The 14486-nt window shown below is 48.4% G+C and overlaps 1 protein-coding gene across 2 annotated transcripts in view; it reads left to right on the top strand.

Annotated features, from left to right (window-relative positions):
* Positions 1–14486, top strand: part of CCDC13 (coiled-coil domain containing 13) — a 44162-nt gene that overhangs the window by 16784 nt on the left and 12892 nt on the right. For both annotated transcript variants that reach the window (XM_083186841.1, XM_083186842.1), the window contains exons 9-11: positions 998–1174; positions 6974–7180; positions 7636–7772. In XM_083186841.1, coding sequence (XP_083042967.1) covers positions 998–1174; positions 6974–7180; positions 7636–7772 — 521 coding nt within the window. The remainder of the gene's footprint in view (positions 1–997; positions 1175–6973; positions 7181–7635; positions 7773–14486) is intronic.

Here is a 14486-nt window from a genome sequence, read left to right as displayed (position 1 = left end):
TACAGCTGTGCACCAGCTAGGAGATCTGGGAAATGCGACAGTTAGTAATGACTACAGCAGTGCACCGGCTAGGTGACCTGGGAGATGTGACAGTTAGTAATGACTACAGCTGTGCACCAGCTAGGTGACCTGGGAAATGTGACAGTTAGTAATGACTACAGCTGTGCACCAGCTAGGTGACCTGGGGAATGTGATAGTAATGACGACCGCTGTGCACCGGCTAGGTGATCTGGGAAACGTGGACTGGTGCTAGATCTCGAGGACCAGTTTGGCTAGCCCTGCCTTAGGGCCTGATTCAGAGGTGGACGCTGCTCACACAGTCACATACTTCCCAACATGACCCTCTCCAGGAGGGACGCAATGCTCTGTTTCGGGACTTCTTTTTTCATTTAGGATTACCATCATCTGTGTTGAGCTAGTTAATTGCTCAGAAAGGTGTTTCGCCACATGTGAAGGTAATCCTAAATTAAGAGGAAAGTCCGGCAACAGAGCATTGTGTCCCTCCTGCAGAGGGTCATGTTGGGAGGTATGCGGTCATACTGTATTTGTAGGCAGCAGCTGTGTGAAATTTTGAGATCGCAATGCGGCCGCATCGTGGGGAGAGACCCAGAGTGAGGGGCGACCTTGCCGTGTTGTCATTTTACGAAAATTTGCCGAATTAGGCCCTTAGTACAGAGATGTGCATTAACACTGATATAATGGACACACCCCACCCAAATCTAACTCTCTCTGCACATGTTACATCTGCCCCACCTGCAGTGCAGCATGATTTTGTCCTTCTGCAAATATTGCAGCCTCTCCAACAGGTCTGAATTAGGCCCAATGTTTCTACGCCACTATTGTACTATTATATACTTTTGTTTTCTTAATTGACATTGTTTTATGTGTGTTGACAGTAACAGCAGTGCTGACACATGGGTGGGCAGTGTCGCCTCGTGGTAAATGATTACGGCATTGAGGTTACGGGTGTTGTGTTATATCGCCTGTGTCATCCTAGAGGCTGACCGGAGAACATGAGGCTCTGAAGAAGGAGAACGAGGAGCTGAAAAAGAAGTTTGACGCCTCAAAAGCCAGAAATAAATCTCTGTCGAATGACCTGAAAACCCTCAAGATGCAGATGATGACCCTGCTGGAGAAAGGGAAGCATGACGACGAGCTCATAGACTCCTTACTGGTACTTATCACTCACTCTTATTACCAAGAAAAGAAGTACACACAGATGACCCTGGTCCGACCCAGGTCTCTGTGCTGTGCGAAAGGGGTGTATTTGTAAAAACCCGGGTCCAGCAACCCAACATTCCGGCCCGGGTTAAAAGAAGGGTTTAGACCCAGGTTGCTGTGCAGTGTGAACAGGTAACCCATGCCGAACGAGTCAGATTCTGTTCACACTCTAGGAAGGAGGCAGCGTCTTTTCCAAGCGATGTCTCCTCCCCTCCCCCCTGATGATGCGCCGTCGCCCCGCCCCATTTCTGACTTATTGCTGGGTCTCTGCAGGGGACAATCATTCCAATGCAGGGTCGCTCCCGGGACGGACCCGTATCCAAATCCCAGGTGAGATCTGGCATTTGCAATGTGAAAGGGGTATAAGGGAATACCCAACCCTTACTAGTACTAGCGAAAAAGTAGAAAATGAGACCGAGCTAAAATAAAATATAATGTTCTCATAAACTGCGGTAACCTACCGATGATGTAAATGGATCCTTTAGATGTGGGATGATTTGCACTTATTGCCTGTAATGCTGTTAGTGGGAAGCAGCTCGGTCTCTCAGGGTTAGATTACAGTGAGGATATATTGCAATAGGCAGTTAGATACTAGTAATCCGGTAATTACAAGAGCAGTTAACATTAATAGATTATTATTCACTGGCATGCAAAGTAACTAATAGAATAATACTTAGTCCATCCATTTGTTGGGGCTGGGCTGTGAATTGTAGAGATTTTGTATGACTCTATGGGCCCTTGTGCATCTACGGGAGTGTCCCTGGCTGCTGGTACTTTGACTTATGGTACAACCTTGTCAAGGATCTCCTCCCAATATTAAGGTAGCAATGCAGCCGTTCGGTGCAAATAGAATTGTGTCTTACCGCGTTTCTCAGCCTACGGCTTTTATTAAGACTGTATCATGTCTAAATACCATTATCCTTTGTCACCTGGTTCTTATTACCACTGTACCATCTGTCATTATCATTGTAGCTTGTCACCTGGCTCTTATTACCACTATACCATCTGTCATTACCATTGTAACTTGAGAGTCCGCCACCTATCTGAGAGTCCTCCACCTATCTGAAAGCCCCTCCACCGATCTGAATGTATCTCCACCTACCTGAGAGCCCTCCACCAGTCTGAAAGACCCACTCTACCTATCTGAGAGACCACAACCTATCTGAGAGACCTCCACCAATCTGAAAGACCTCCACTCTACCTATCTGAGAATCCTCAACCTATCTAAGAATCCTCCTCCTATCTGATAGTCCTCCACCTATCTGAGAGCCCCTCCACCTATCTGAGAGCCCCTCCACCTATCTGAGAGCCCCTCCACCTATCTGAGAGCCCCTCCACCTATCTGAGAGCCCTTCACCTATCTGAGAGCCCTTCACCTATCTGAGAGCCCCTTCACCTATCTGAGAGCCATCCTCCTATTTGAGAGCCCTCCTCCTATTTGAGAGCCTCCACCTATCGGAGAGCCCTCCTCCTATTTGAGAACCTGCACCTATCTGAGATCCCTCCTCCTATTTGCGAACCTGCACCTATCTGAGAGCCCTCCACCTATCTGAGAATCCTCCACCTATCTGAGAGTATCTCTGCCTACCTGAGAGCCCTCCACTTTTATGAGAATCTTCCACCTATCTGAGAGCCCCTCCACCTATCTGCAAGCCCTCCACCTATCTGCGAGCCCTCCTCCTATCTGAGAGCCCTCCACCTATCTGAGAGTCCCTCCACCTATCTGAGAGTCCCTCCACCTATCTGAGAGTCCCTCCACCTATCTGAGAGTCCCTCCACCTATCTGAGAGTCCCTCCACCTATCTGAGAGCCCCTCCACCTATCTGAGAGCCCCTCCACCTATCTGAGAGCCCCTCCACCTATCTGAGAGCCCCTCCACCTATCTGAGAGCCTCACCTATCTGAGAGCCCTCCTCCTATCTGAGAGCCTCCTCCTATTTGAGAGCCTCCACCTATCTAAGAGCCCTCCTCCTATTTGAGAACCTGTAGCTATGTGAGAGCCCTCCTCCTATTTGAGAACCTGTAGCTATGTGAGAGCCCTCCTCCTATTTGAGAACCTGTAGCTATGTGAGAGCCTTCCTCTTATTTGAGAACCTGTAGCTATGTGAGAGCTCTTCCTCCTATTTGAGAACCTGTAGCTATGTGAGAGCTCTTCCTCATATTTGAGAACCTGTAGCTATGTGAGAGCCCTCCTCCTATTTGAGAACCTGTAGCTATGTGAGAGCCTTCCTCTTATTTGAGAACCTGTAGATATGTGAGAGCTCTTCCACCTATTTGAGAGCTCTCAGAGACAGTTGGACTTCTTTCCCTGCATCATGGACAGACACTAACTAGTAGTAAACAATACATAGCTTATCACAATCAGCAGTCTCATGCCCCTTTCCCACTGCAGCCTTAAAACGGTATTTTGCCGATTTTTGAGGGCAAAATACCGTTTAAGGCTACAGTGGGAAAGAGCCAGAGTTGAAATACCGTTTAAAGTTAAACGGTATTTCAACCCGTTTTCAGAGCAGGGTTTTACACGGTAATCTACTGTTTAAGAGGCAATGGGAATGCATCTTAAACGGTAGAGATGATGGCTGATTTTTTCAGCCATCATCTCCGTGTGTGTACGCTGCCGGGCTGAAAGATTAACCACTTTCAGCCCGGCGGTACGCCCCGCTGCCACCCCCCTCCTGTTATAGTTACTCACTTGTCCACGCTGCCCCGCTGTGTCCGGCTGGCTGCTGCTGCGGCTGGATGCCGTTAGCGACGCTGGCCGGGTCCGGCCACATGCCCCGCCTCCCTCCGTCCTGCTCCACACGGAGCAGCACTGGCCACCAATGTTTTATTTTGTAAGCCAGTAATATATAGATTGCTGGCACATGCCAGCAATCTATATATTTCTGGAACCACTGGGCACCAATGACAATCCTAAGCCAGTAATATATAGATTGCTGGCACATGCCAGCAATCTATATATTTCTGGAACCACTAGGCACCAATGACAATCCTAAGCCAGTAATATATAGATTGCTGGCACATGCCAGCAATCTATATATTACAGGTACCACTGGGCACCAATGACAATCCTAAGCCAGTAATATATAGATTGCTGGCACATGCCAGCAATCTATATATTTCTGGAACCACTGGGCACCAATGAGAATCCTAAGCCAGTAATATATAGATTGCTGGCACATGCCAGCAATCTATATATTTCTGGAACCACTGGGCACCAATGAGAATCCTAAGCCAGTAATATATAGATTGCTGGCACATGCCAGCAATCTATATATTTCTGGAACCACTGGGCACCAATGAAAATCCTAAGCCAGTAATATATAGATTGCTGGCACATGCCAGCAATCTATATATTTCTGGAACCACTGGGCACCAATGAGAATCCTAAGCCAGTAATATATAGATTGCTGGCACATGCCAGCAATCTATTTATTACAGGCACCACTGGGCACCAATGATTTAGTTATTAGGCAGTAATATATACATAGCTGGCACTGGCCAGCAATGTATATTTTACTGTCCACCATGGGTTAAATTGAGCCGACACATAGCACAAATGTTGACGGCTGCGGGATTTGTACGCACCACTGGCCCCTCCCCCACCACTGGCCCCTCCCCCTGGCCCCCTCCCCCTCCTCCGTACCCTTCCACTGCATAAACCAGCTGGTTCTCCGACCCCTTGCCTGTTTACATCCTGCTATCTAACCACCACCCCCTCGCTTGCACCTCTTGTAATCTGTCTGTCTCCCCTTCCTACTAGATTGTAAGCTCCTCCGAGTAGGGCCCTCTTCCCTCCTGTTGTCAAAGCCCACTTCTCTTCACATGTCACTCACAGCTCTCCTTTACTCCAACACTCAGTGACCATCTTCATACTCATCTCCATCATTGGCCTCAAGCCTCTAGTTGTATGTTGATTGGGTCCTCACTACTTAAGGCCCCCATACACTAGCCGATTTTGGTCAGATTTAGGCCAGATCAGCCGGATCTGGCCTAAATCGGACCAAAATCGGCTAGTTTTGATGTCCCCTCAGATCCGATGCGCGGTCCCGTGCGCATCGGATCTGCGTCGGGTGGTCGGACCTGCTGCACGTCCGACCACCCGACTTGGGACCTAGTGGGGCGGTGCGGCGGTGGAGGGAGCAGGGGGGCTGGGGATGCTGCGGGGGACACAGGCGGCATAGAGCCGGGCAGGGGGAGCCGGGAGCTGTCAGCACTGAATAAAAAAAAAAAAAGCCCATACAATGAATGGGCGGCCTGTGATTGGCTGAGCGCTCTCTCAGCCAGTCAGCAATTGTAGGCTTTTTTTTCTAGCACTGACAGCTCCCGGCTCCCTCTGCCCGGCTCTATGCCGCCTGTGTCCCCCGCAGCGTCTGTGTCCCCCGCAGCGTCCCCAGCCCCCCTGCTCGGCTCTATGCCGTCTGTGTCCCCCGCAGCATCTGTGTCCCCGCAGCGTCCCCAGCCCCCCTGCTCGGTTCTATGCCGTCTGTGTCCCCCGCAGCGTCTGTGTCCCCGCAGCGTCCCCAGCCCCCCTGCTCGGCTCTATGCCGTCTGTGTCCCCCGCAGCGTCTGTGTCCTCCGCAGCGTCTGTGTCCCAGCAGCGTCCCCAGCCCCCCTGCTCCCACCAGCAGCCCCCCCCTGCTCCCCGGGTTTTTTACATGTGATAAATCGAGACGATTTATCACATGTAAAAAATGGCACATCAAGTGCCAATCTAATCAAGCTCCCCCGGGGAGCAGCCGGGGAAGCTCAGGGGGAAGTCGGGGGCGACTTGTCCTAAGGACAAGTCGCCCTAGTGTATGGGGGCCTTTACATTTAAGCTGTAATGTGTATTGAACTGTGGTGCTCTTTATTTGTACTGTATTTTTGTTATTTATTCAATGTTATGCCAAGTTTTGTCTCCCTGTATTGTTCCTTTGTACTGCGCTGCGAAACACTTGTGGCGCCTTATAAATAAAATTATAATAATAATAATATTATGTGAAAACAACTGTGGGTGTGCACCTTTTTATTCCTGAAAAGCCCATTAAAGTCACAGGCACTCATTTGTGCTGTAAAAACGTTTTGAAGAGCTAAAACGTTTTACCTGCAATGGGAATGGTACTTAAATGGCATTTAAAACTGTAATCTGCTGCAGTGGGAATGCTAAATACCGTTTAAGATTACCTGTAACTTAAAACGGGTCTGCAGTGGGAAAGCAGCATCAATTATAAGAGGCAAAATGACTCTACAGGTCATACAGTACCGCTCCTCCATACAGCAGAAAATGATGCTGTAGACGTACTCTGTCTTGCATCACAGGGCTAGTAACGGGCTGCAGGGACTTTGTTGCATTCCCATAACTGCGCTGCACCAATTCTGCTAAACACAGAATATAATTAGAATTATTATTATTTACAGTTTATTTTTTTGAAAAGAATAGAAGACAGACTTGGAGGTAGGAGGGCCCTGCTCACAAACGTACAATCTATGGGGCATTGATACACAAGGATAGGTGTTATTTATAGCGTACTGGTCCACCAGATTGTACAATGTATGATACTGATCCTTAGGTGCACAACAGTAGCCAAATTTAGCAACGACCCTTATCTGAGTGTCGCTACTACGGGACTTGCTGCCATTTTTATATTTAATATCTATGCAGGATACATAAACGCTGGGGAATTGGGGAATTGCTGAAGGGGACATCATGCACTGTAAAGAACGCAAATGTCTCGCACCACTCTAAAGCACACACACACACGTCTTTCCAGAGCCAGCAGAAGAACATGCAGGAGATTCTCTTCCGTCTCAGCCAGCAGGACCAGGAACACAGAGATTCCCAGAAGAGCCTGAACTTACACCTGAACAACGAGAGCCAGCAGCAGAACTCTCTGGTCAGTCAGCTGAAGGAGATGGTAGCCGAGAGGGAGGCCAAGGTGAAAGCGCTGGAGGCGGAGATCAGACAACTGACCCCAAAGGTAACATTTAAATAGTCATCACTTTAAGCATGCACCTTAGCAAAAAAAACACTCCAACTGCATAAACATCAGGTTATGTGTAATCTTGATCCTAGCGCATATAATAATCCAATATGTGTACACATCTTGTACCAGAACTTGGAATATATGATATGGTGTTTATATTTGAGGGCTTTGATTCTCTGATACCCAACCAGAGTGACTGTTATTGTTACAAGCAGGAAGCCCGGTGCACAGGAAGAATAGTTTATATTTTCCCCATGGTCATGATTTATCTCCCATTCCTCCAGTACGGAATCTTAAATAAATATACTTTCAAATATTCTCATTGGCTCTTTGGTTCCCTGTGTTTTTAATCATTCCGGTTTTAGTATTATATGAAAATCTGGACATTGTTACTATCACAATATATTTATAAACCTAATGGAAATGTAATCACTACGTTCTGTCTACAGAGTCCATCTGAGAAACCAGGCAGTCGGCAAAGTATAGATACTGAAGAGGCAGAAGAGGGGATGAGATCCAACCAGTGGACACCTGTGAGGTCACTGTCAAGTGGCAAGGACTCTGCTGCTGCGAGAGACTCAGCCAGGTATCATTGACTCTCAGCGGGATGATTATGGGCACACTGATGGGGAAATTTACTAAGATGGGAGTTCTATTTCACATGGGATGGTGCTATGGGCAACCAATCAGAATCTAGTTATCAGTATCTGATTGGTTGCCCATAGCAACATCCATGTGAAATAGAACTCCCATCCAGTGGCGTAGCTACGTTTTGGGCGCCCCCCCCCCCCCCCCCCCCCCCGCCGTTAGGGGGGGGGCGCCCCCCGTGGCCGCCCCGCCAAGCACCCCTACCCCGCCGCCCATGAAAACCCCCCCTCAATCCCCCGCAGACTTACCTATTGCGCTGGTCCCGGCGGCTCCGTTCTTCTGCTGAGGACTACCATAAAATGGCCGCCCCCATACAGCAGACAGTTTCAGAGAACTGTCTGCTGTATGGGGGCGGCCATTTTCTGGTAGTCCTCAGCAGAAGAACGGAGCCGCCGGGACCAGCGCAATAGGTAAGGCTGCGGGGGATTGAGGGGGGGTTTAACTATAGCACCGCAGCCCCCGGCGCCCCCACATGCACAGCGCCCCCCCGCGGTGGCGGGGGCTGCGGTGCTATAGTTACGCCGCTGCTCCCATCCTAGTAAATTTCCCCCTCAGAGACTGAATTTGGGAATAGTCAGCCCATTGGAACACTTGTATATTGCCTTAGTGGTTGTTCCCAGCAAAGAAATAAATATATAGACGTATCTTTGAGGGGGGGGGGGGGTCGATGCCTCTGTGTGCTGCTGCATGCATTATCTCCCTGTGGTTCTGTTCCAAAGCACTTTTAGACCCCATGACAGTGCCACAGTCTACCAATGCGCATACCTCCCAACTGTCACAATTACAGCGGGACAGTCCCGATTTTCGGGTCCTGTCCCGCTGTCCCACCCGCGGCAGGCATTGTCCCGCTGCGGGGGGTGGCAGTTGGGAGACCCCCCAATCTAATAGAATAGACGCTGCGCGCATGCGCACAGCGTCTATTCTCGTATGAAAATGAGGTCGCGGCTAATTAGCATAAGCTGCGCCCTCATTTGCATACGCCCAGCCCCCTTTTCGGGCGCTCCCTATTTCTAAAGCAAAGAAGTTGGGAGGTATGAATGCGCCACACACCTAACGATATTTGTGTGAACTAATTTATATACCCTCACCGTGTGCGCGATTGTGCTGCTGTATCACACCTATACTGACACCTATGTGACCTCATTTATATACCTATACTGCGCTCCACAGATATCCTATTTTGAGTTTTTATAAACCGTGTATACCCATATATCTGTAGTGTTCCCGCTAGGCTGTTTTAGCAGCGCCCCACTAAAACAGCCTGGTGCCTTCCCCGACGGTGTGCACGGGGGAAGCCCATAGAATGGCGATGCCCGGCGCTTCCCCGGCAGCACAGCAACTTTGGCGGGGCCCAGCTCGCCCCCTTTAGTGACGGCGGTGGCCGGGCCCGCCCCTTTTAATGACGGCTGTGGCCGGGCCCGCCCCTTTTCAAGACATCGGCAGCCCAGGCACGCCCCTTTTGTCACGTCGGCGGCCCGGGACCACCCACAACTGTGACGTCGGCGGGCCCGGTCCTCCCCCCGGTGCCCTGACCGCACAAAATCCGTGCACGTCAGTGTCTAATTCAGGCAGGCTCGTTAAGCAGTAGTCATTCACTATTTAGTTAGCACTTTAATGCCTATATCCCCCCCCCTTCCCCCCCCCGAATGCCTCCCCCGCGTCCATAACCCTTCGCTGTCCTGCTAACACATCCCCTCACATGCGGCCACTAGCAGGAGAACATCAAGTAACATCTCCTGCCTTCAGAAATAATAGTGAGTCTAAACTGACTTTTATTTCCTGCGCAAATCACCAAAGATGGGGCACAAGGAGGATGCCCACACCAAGCAGGCTTCGGCGTTCTCCAGCTCCGGCCTGGTGTGCGCCCCATGCCCCACCCTCCATGCAGTGTGTAATTCGCCAAAGATGTTTGCTTCCAGGGGTTTGCACATGCGCAGAAATGCGCAAACTTCGACCATCAGGGGATCGAGCGATCCTGAATCGGCCCCTTATGCCGCACATAACACAGATAACAGTTCGCTACCAAGTGTCAGATTATTCTTGGGATTTCTACAATGTTGCAGGTTACCACATATGTGGTGGATTCCTGTACACAGTAGCAATATTCTATTGTGTAGTGATTTTCAATAGAGAACTCTCTGCCATAGAAATTAATGAAAGATATACATTGCTACCGTCAGGCTGTTAAATTAAAGGCACGATAATTGAATTTTAAGGTCTCAGACAAGCTAATTGATTATTTTCCTGTCCAATTGCTGAAATAACTTTACACCGCACAATTATTAGCAGTTCCTGTCAAATTGTACGATCCTTGCTATTAAGGGTTAAGCACACTTATCTATTGGTTCCTGTATAACCGTTTAATCATAAAAAAAATGTATATAAGTGTTGTGCCATTTTAAAGAAATTATGAAAAGTTTAATTTCAAGTACATAATTATACTTACCGAGTTCCCCTAGCAAAGACTCTTGTTTTTCTACTTTATATCAGTTATACCCCTTTCACATCGCACTTTTAAAACGGTATATTGCCGTTTTTTTTTTCCATTTTAAAACGTTTAAGGCTGCAATGTGAAAGTGCCAGAGTTGATTTACCGGTTAAAGTTAACTGGTATTTCAACACGGTTAAAAAGCAGAGTCCTACACGTTTTAAAGCCATTTTTTTGGCAGTTTGAACAGCTCTATTTCAATGGCTTTAAACGTGTCCCTTGGGGGTTAAACGGGTTGAATGTTTGAATGGTATTAAATGATTTTTAAAATGGTTTTCACCTGCAATGTGAAAGGTCTCAAGGCTCAGACCCGTTTTAAAGTCCCATTTAAGAATACCGTGTCATTACCCATTTCTGCAATGTGAAAGCAGTATAAGTGACTCTAGCGAGCGCCACCCACTCGCTACTCCTTACCAGCTACGTGTTATATACAGTTGGGTATTGTACCTGCTCATTTGTCATTCTGCTGACAAGCCAGCACTAGGATACAGTGTGGAATCCAGTCTTCTTTTGCTTAGGGTACCGTATGTCCCCAAGCTGAATTGGACATTAAAAATAAAATGGACTAAGTAGCTGGCTGATTATAATAAAGGAAGGATTGAAATAAGTTAATCAGTTAAGGCCCCCATACACTGTGCGATTTGGGCCCGATTTCACCCGATTCAAATGGATCGGGCAGTGAAATCGGCCCAACTCGTATGTTTAGACATGCCATCCGACCCGATGCGCGGTCCCGTGCGCATCGGGTCGGGGTCGGGAGGTCAGACGGGCTGCACATAAGATTTGGTAAATCTTATGTGCAGCCTGGAGGCGGGCAGGGGACGTGGCGTATGGGGAGCTCAGCTGATTCAAGGGGCAGGGGTGGCGCACTGACCTGGGCGGTGATCGCCGCAAGCAGGGAGCCGGTGATCCGGGGCTGTGATCGCCGCAAGCAGGGAGTTGGTGATCCGGGGCTGTGATCGCCGCAAGCAGGGAGCCGGTGAACGCAGTGATGGGCACCTGTAGCGTGGGGGAAGCCGGACAGCAGCGGGCGCACATAGAAATGAATGGCCAGTCAGTGATTGGCTGAGAGCTCTCAGCCAATCACTGGCTGGCCATTCATTTCTGTGTGTTTTTTCTATGTGCGCCCGCTGCTGCTCCGCTTCCCCTACGCTACCCGGCAATGTGGTCCCCTTGTAAGCCAGTGAGTAAACTGCAGCCCCGCCGCCGCCCTCTGCTCAGCTCAGCACCCGGCTCCCTCTGACAGCAGCTCCCCGGGGACTGCATGTGATGAATAGTATGCGATTCATCACATGCAAAACTTGGCACATCAAGTGCCAGATCGTGTGTGACCCCCCACCCCCGGGGAGTTGTCAGTAGATTAGGTCCGACTTCTCCTTCGGACAAGTCGGCCTAATGTATGGGGGCCTTTACAGTGGCAGAAGCAGGATTTTTAAAAGGGGAGGTTCTAAATCTAATCCAAAATAACCCACTTTGCAGCACATGGGAGTAAGTATGGGAGTCTAGGGGAGTGGTAAAAGCCCTGACAAGTGGTCTTTTTATACACTGGATACTGTATGGAATACAGTATTAATATTTAACAGTACAGATGGTCTATAGTATAGGATGTTTCAAACATTTTAATAATTGGTCAGCAAAAGGTTAAACATATAATAAATAAATACACAAAAATAATATAACCAGTACTGCACTTTCTAAGCTCACAATCTCCCACTTCATGGTAAGGCTCCTGTCTCTTCCTCCTGGCAGCTGCTCTCTGGTCCATTGTAATGTTTGAGTGCTCAGATCCACACATGCAGTAAATGTGGTAGAAGAAGCTGGTACACTGGGCATGTGCAGCAGCTCTGCTCTGTCCCTTACACTGCATGATGTGGTGGCAGCTCTACTGATCATATTATGTACCAGTGCTATTGTTGTCAGAATTTAAGGCACTTGCCAAGAGGAAGGGGGTTTCCGGACAATCAGAACCCCTCCCTGTGTTTGCCTATGAGTTATGACGGGGTTGTCGACCCTCCCGGAATTTCCTGGAGTCTCCCGAAAATCTGGTCCCCCTCCTGGCCCCCCGGAAGGGTGGGCAACCCTCCCAGAATCTGGGGGACCCCCCGGAGCCCCCCGAATCGCGGCATGTAAATGCCGCAATCCGCGGGTCTCAGAGGAGGGGGCGGAGCTAAAATGGCACAATCGCGTCATTTTAGCCCCGCCCCCTCCATGGATATCAGTCATTTCTCATATTTCCCGTAATGTGGGGCGGGGCTTAATGACATCACAGTCAATTCCCGGCCCCTAATCGGGTAAGGAAAGTCTCCTCTCCGGGCTTCTCCCGGAGAGGAGCATTAAAAAGTCGGCAACCCTGAGTTATGAGTTATAAAGAATTTATATAACAAATGTGAGCAACACTGACATTTTTAGCAGATCTCTTGCACATATCTCTCACAGATGTTGTAACTCAAAGGGTTAATTAAGTCACTTTAGTCCCACAAAAAGATATGGATACTATCACATTAAAAGTTGCAGACAATAAAACAATGTAAATAATATAATAAAACGAAAAGTCTGAATAAAAAAATGAGAGAGTGTGTGTGTGTGTGTGTGTGTGTATGTGTGTATATATATATATATATATATATATATATATATTATATATATATATATATATATATATACTCTGTAGACGGAGGCACTCCAAAAAACGACAACCAGACACAGGAAATGCGGTAACGTTTCGAGGTTTTAATACCTCTTCATCAGACAATGTGCATAAACAGATAAACACATTATATACTCACGGTACCATCAGCTGAAGGGGTCTCCGGCGCGGGAGCTGCACCCGGTGGCTTCCGCTTCCGTCAGTCATCTGCGTCGTCGCGCGTCCCTCTGCAGAGAGCGCGATTGCGTCACGACATCCGGGCGGCTCCGTTGCCATGGAGCCCTGTAAACAGAAATGTCAAACAACTTTAATATACACAGAACAACTCACACTGTGAACAAGAATAAAAACAGACACAATAAAAGGAATAAAAAGCAGACGTCAGTCTACCGCTAGAAACAAGCAGACCTATGTGATAGAGGAGAAAATACATAATCCAATAATAGATATCATGTAATACATCACAACCGGAATAGTGGAGCTGGCAATATCAGATGAATAAGCTAGTGACCACAAACGGGTTTAATAGCGGGAGCAACCTGGGAATTACAGATAGCAGCGCAGACCAAGATGTTCATTAAGGCCACGGGGGGCCAGTGTGCCCAGTCGGTGTATCCACCTGGTTTCACACTGGAGAAGCTTAAGTGATCTATCACCTCTTCTAATAGAGGGGGGTACGTGATCAATCAGAATATATCTGAGAGATGCCACACTGTGCCCGGCCTGTAGAAAGTGCCGAGCCACCGGCTGATCACTGGTTTTGGTTTCCAAGGCAATTTTAATGGAATGGCGGTGGTTAGCCATTCTTTCCTTCAGAGTGCGGTCCGTCTTGCCCACATAGCTAAAGCCACATGGGCAGGTTAAAAGATATATAACAAACTTGGTAGTACAAGTCAAGTTGTATTTAATGAAATACTTTTTTCTGGACAATGGATGGCAAAAAGAATTAGATGCTATCATAGATCTACACGTAATGCAGCCAAGGCATTTAAAACAGCCATTGCGACGTGACAGGAAGCCGTCTCTGGTGAGCTGACTACTCGACATTCCCGTAATGTCGGTACGTACCACCCAATCGAATATGTTTTTACCACGCTGATAGCATGGCATAAGGCGGCTGGTGGTAAGGCCGATACTAGGATCAGACTTAATGATCGGCCACCACTTCTTGGCAAGGGTATTAATCTGCCCACTCTGGTCGTTGTAGTGGTTGACCCAGGGAAGGAAGTCAGACTTAGGTTTTTTGTCTTGAGGTTTGAGCAAGTCACTGCGTTGTCTGCCCATGGCTTTGGCCTTGGCGGCCAGCACAGAATTCTTGTCATACCCTCTGGAAAGGAATTTGTTCACCATAGACTGCATTTGCCGCTCTGTATCCTCATCATTGCTGCACACTCGCCTAACCCTAAGAAATTGGGAGTAAGGCAACCCATACTTAAGGGGTTTGGGGTGGAAACTATTAGCGTGCAGGATCGTGTTCCGATCCGTCTCCTTCGTAAAAAGATCAGTTGAGATACAAC

Source organism: Crinia signifera, chromosome 5 (genome assembly GCF_055691185.1).
Source record: "Crinia signifera chromosome 5, ASM5569118v1, whole genome shotgun sequence".
NCBI classification, from domain to species: Eukaryota; Metazoa; Chordata; class Amphibia; order Anura; family Myobatrachidae; genus Crinia; species Crinia signifera.
This window is presented reverse-complemented; position numbering and strand designations above follow the sequence as displayed.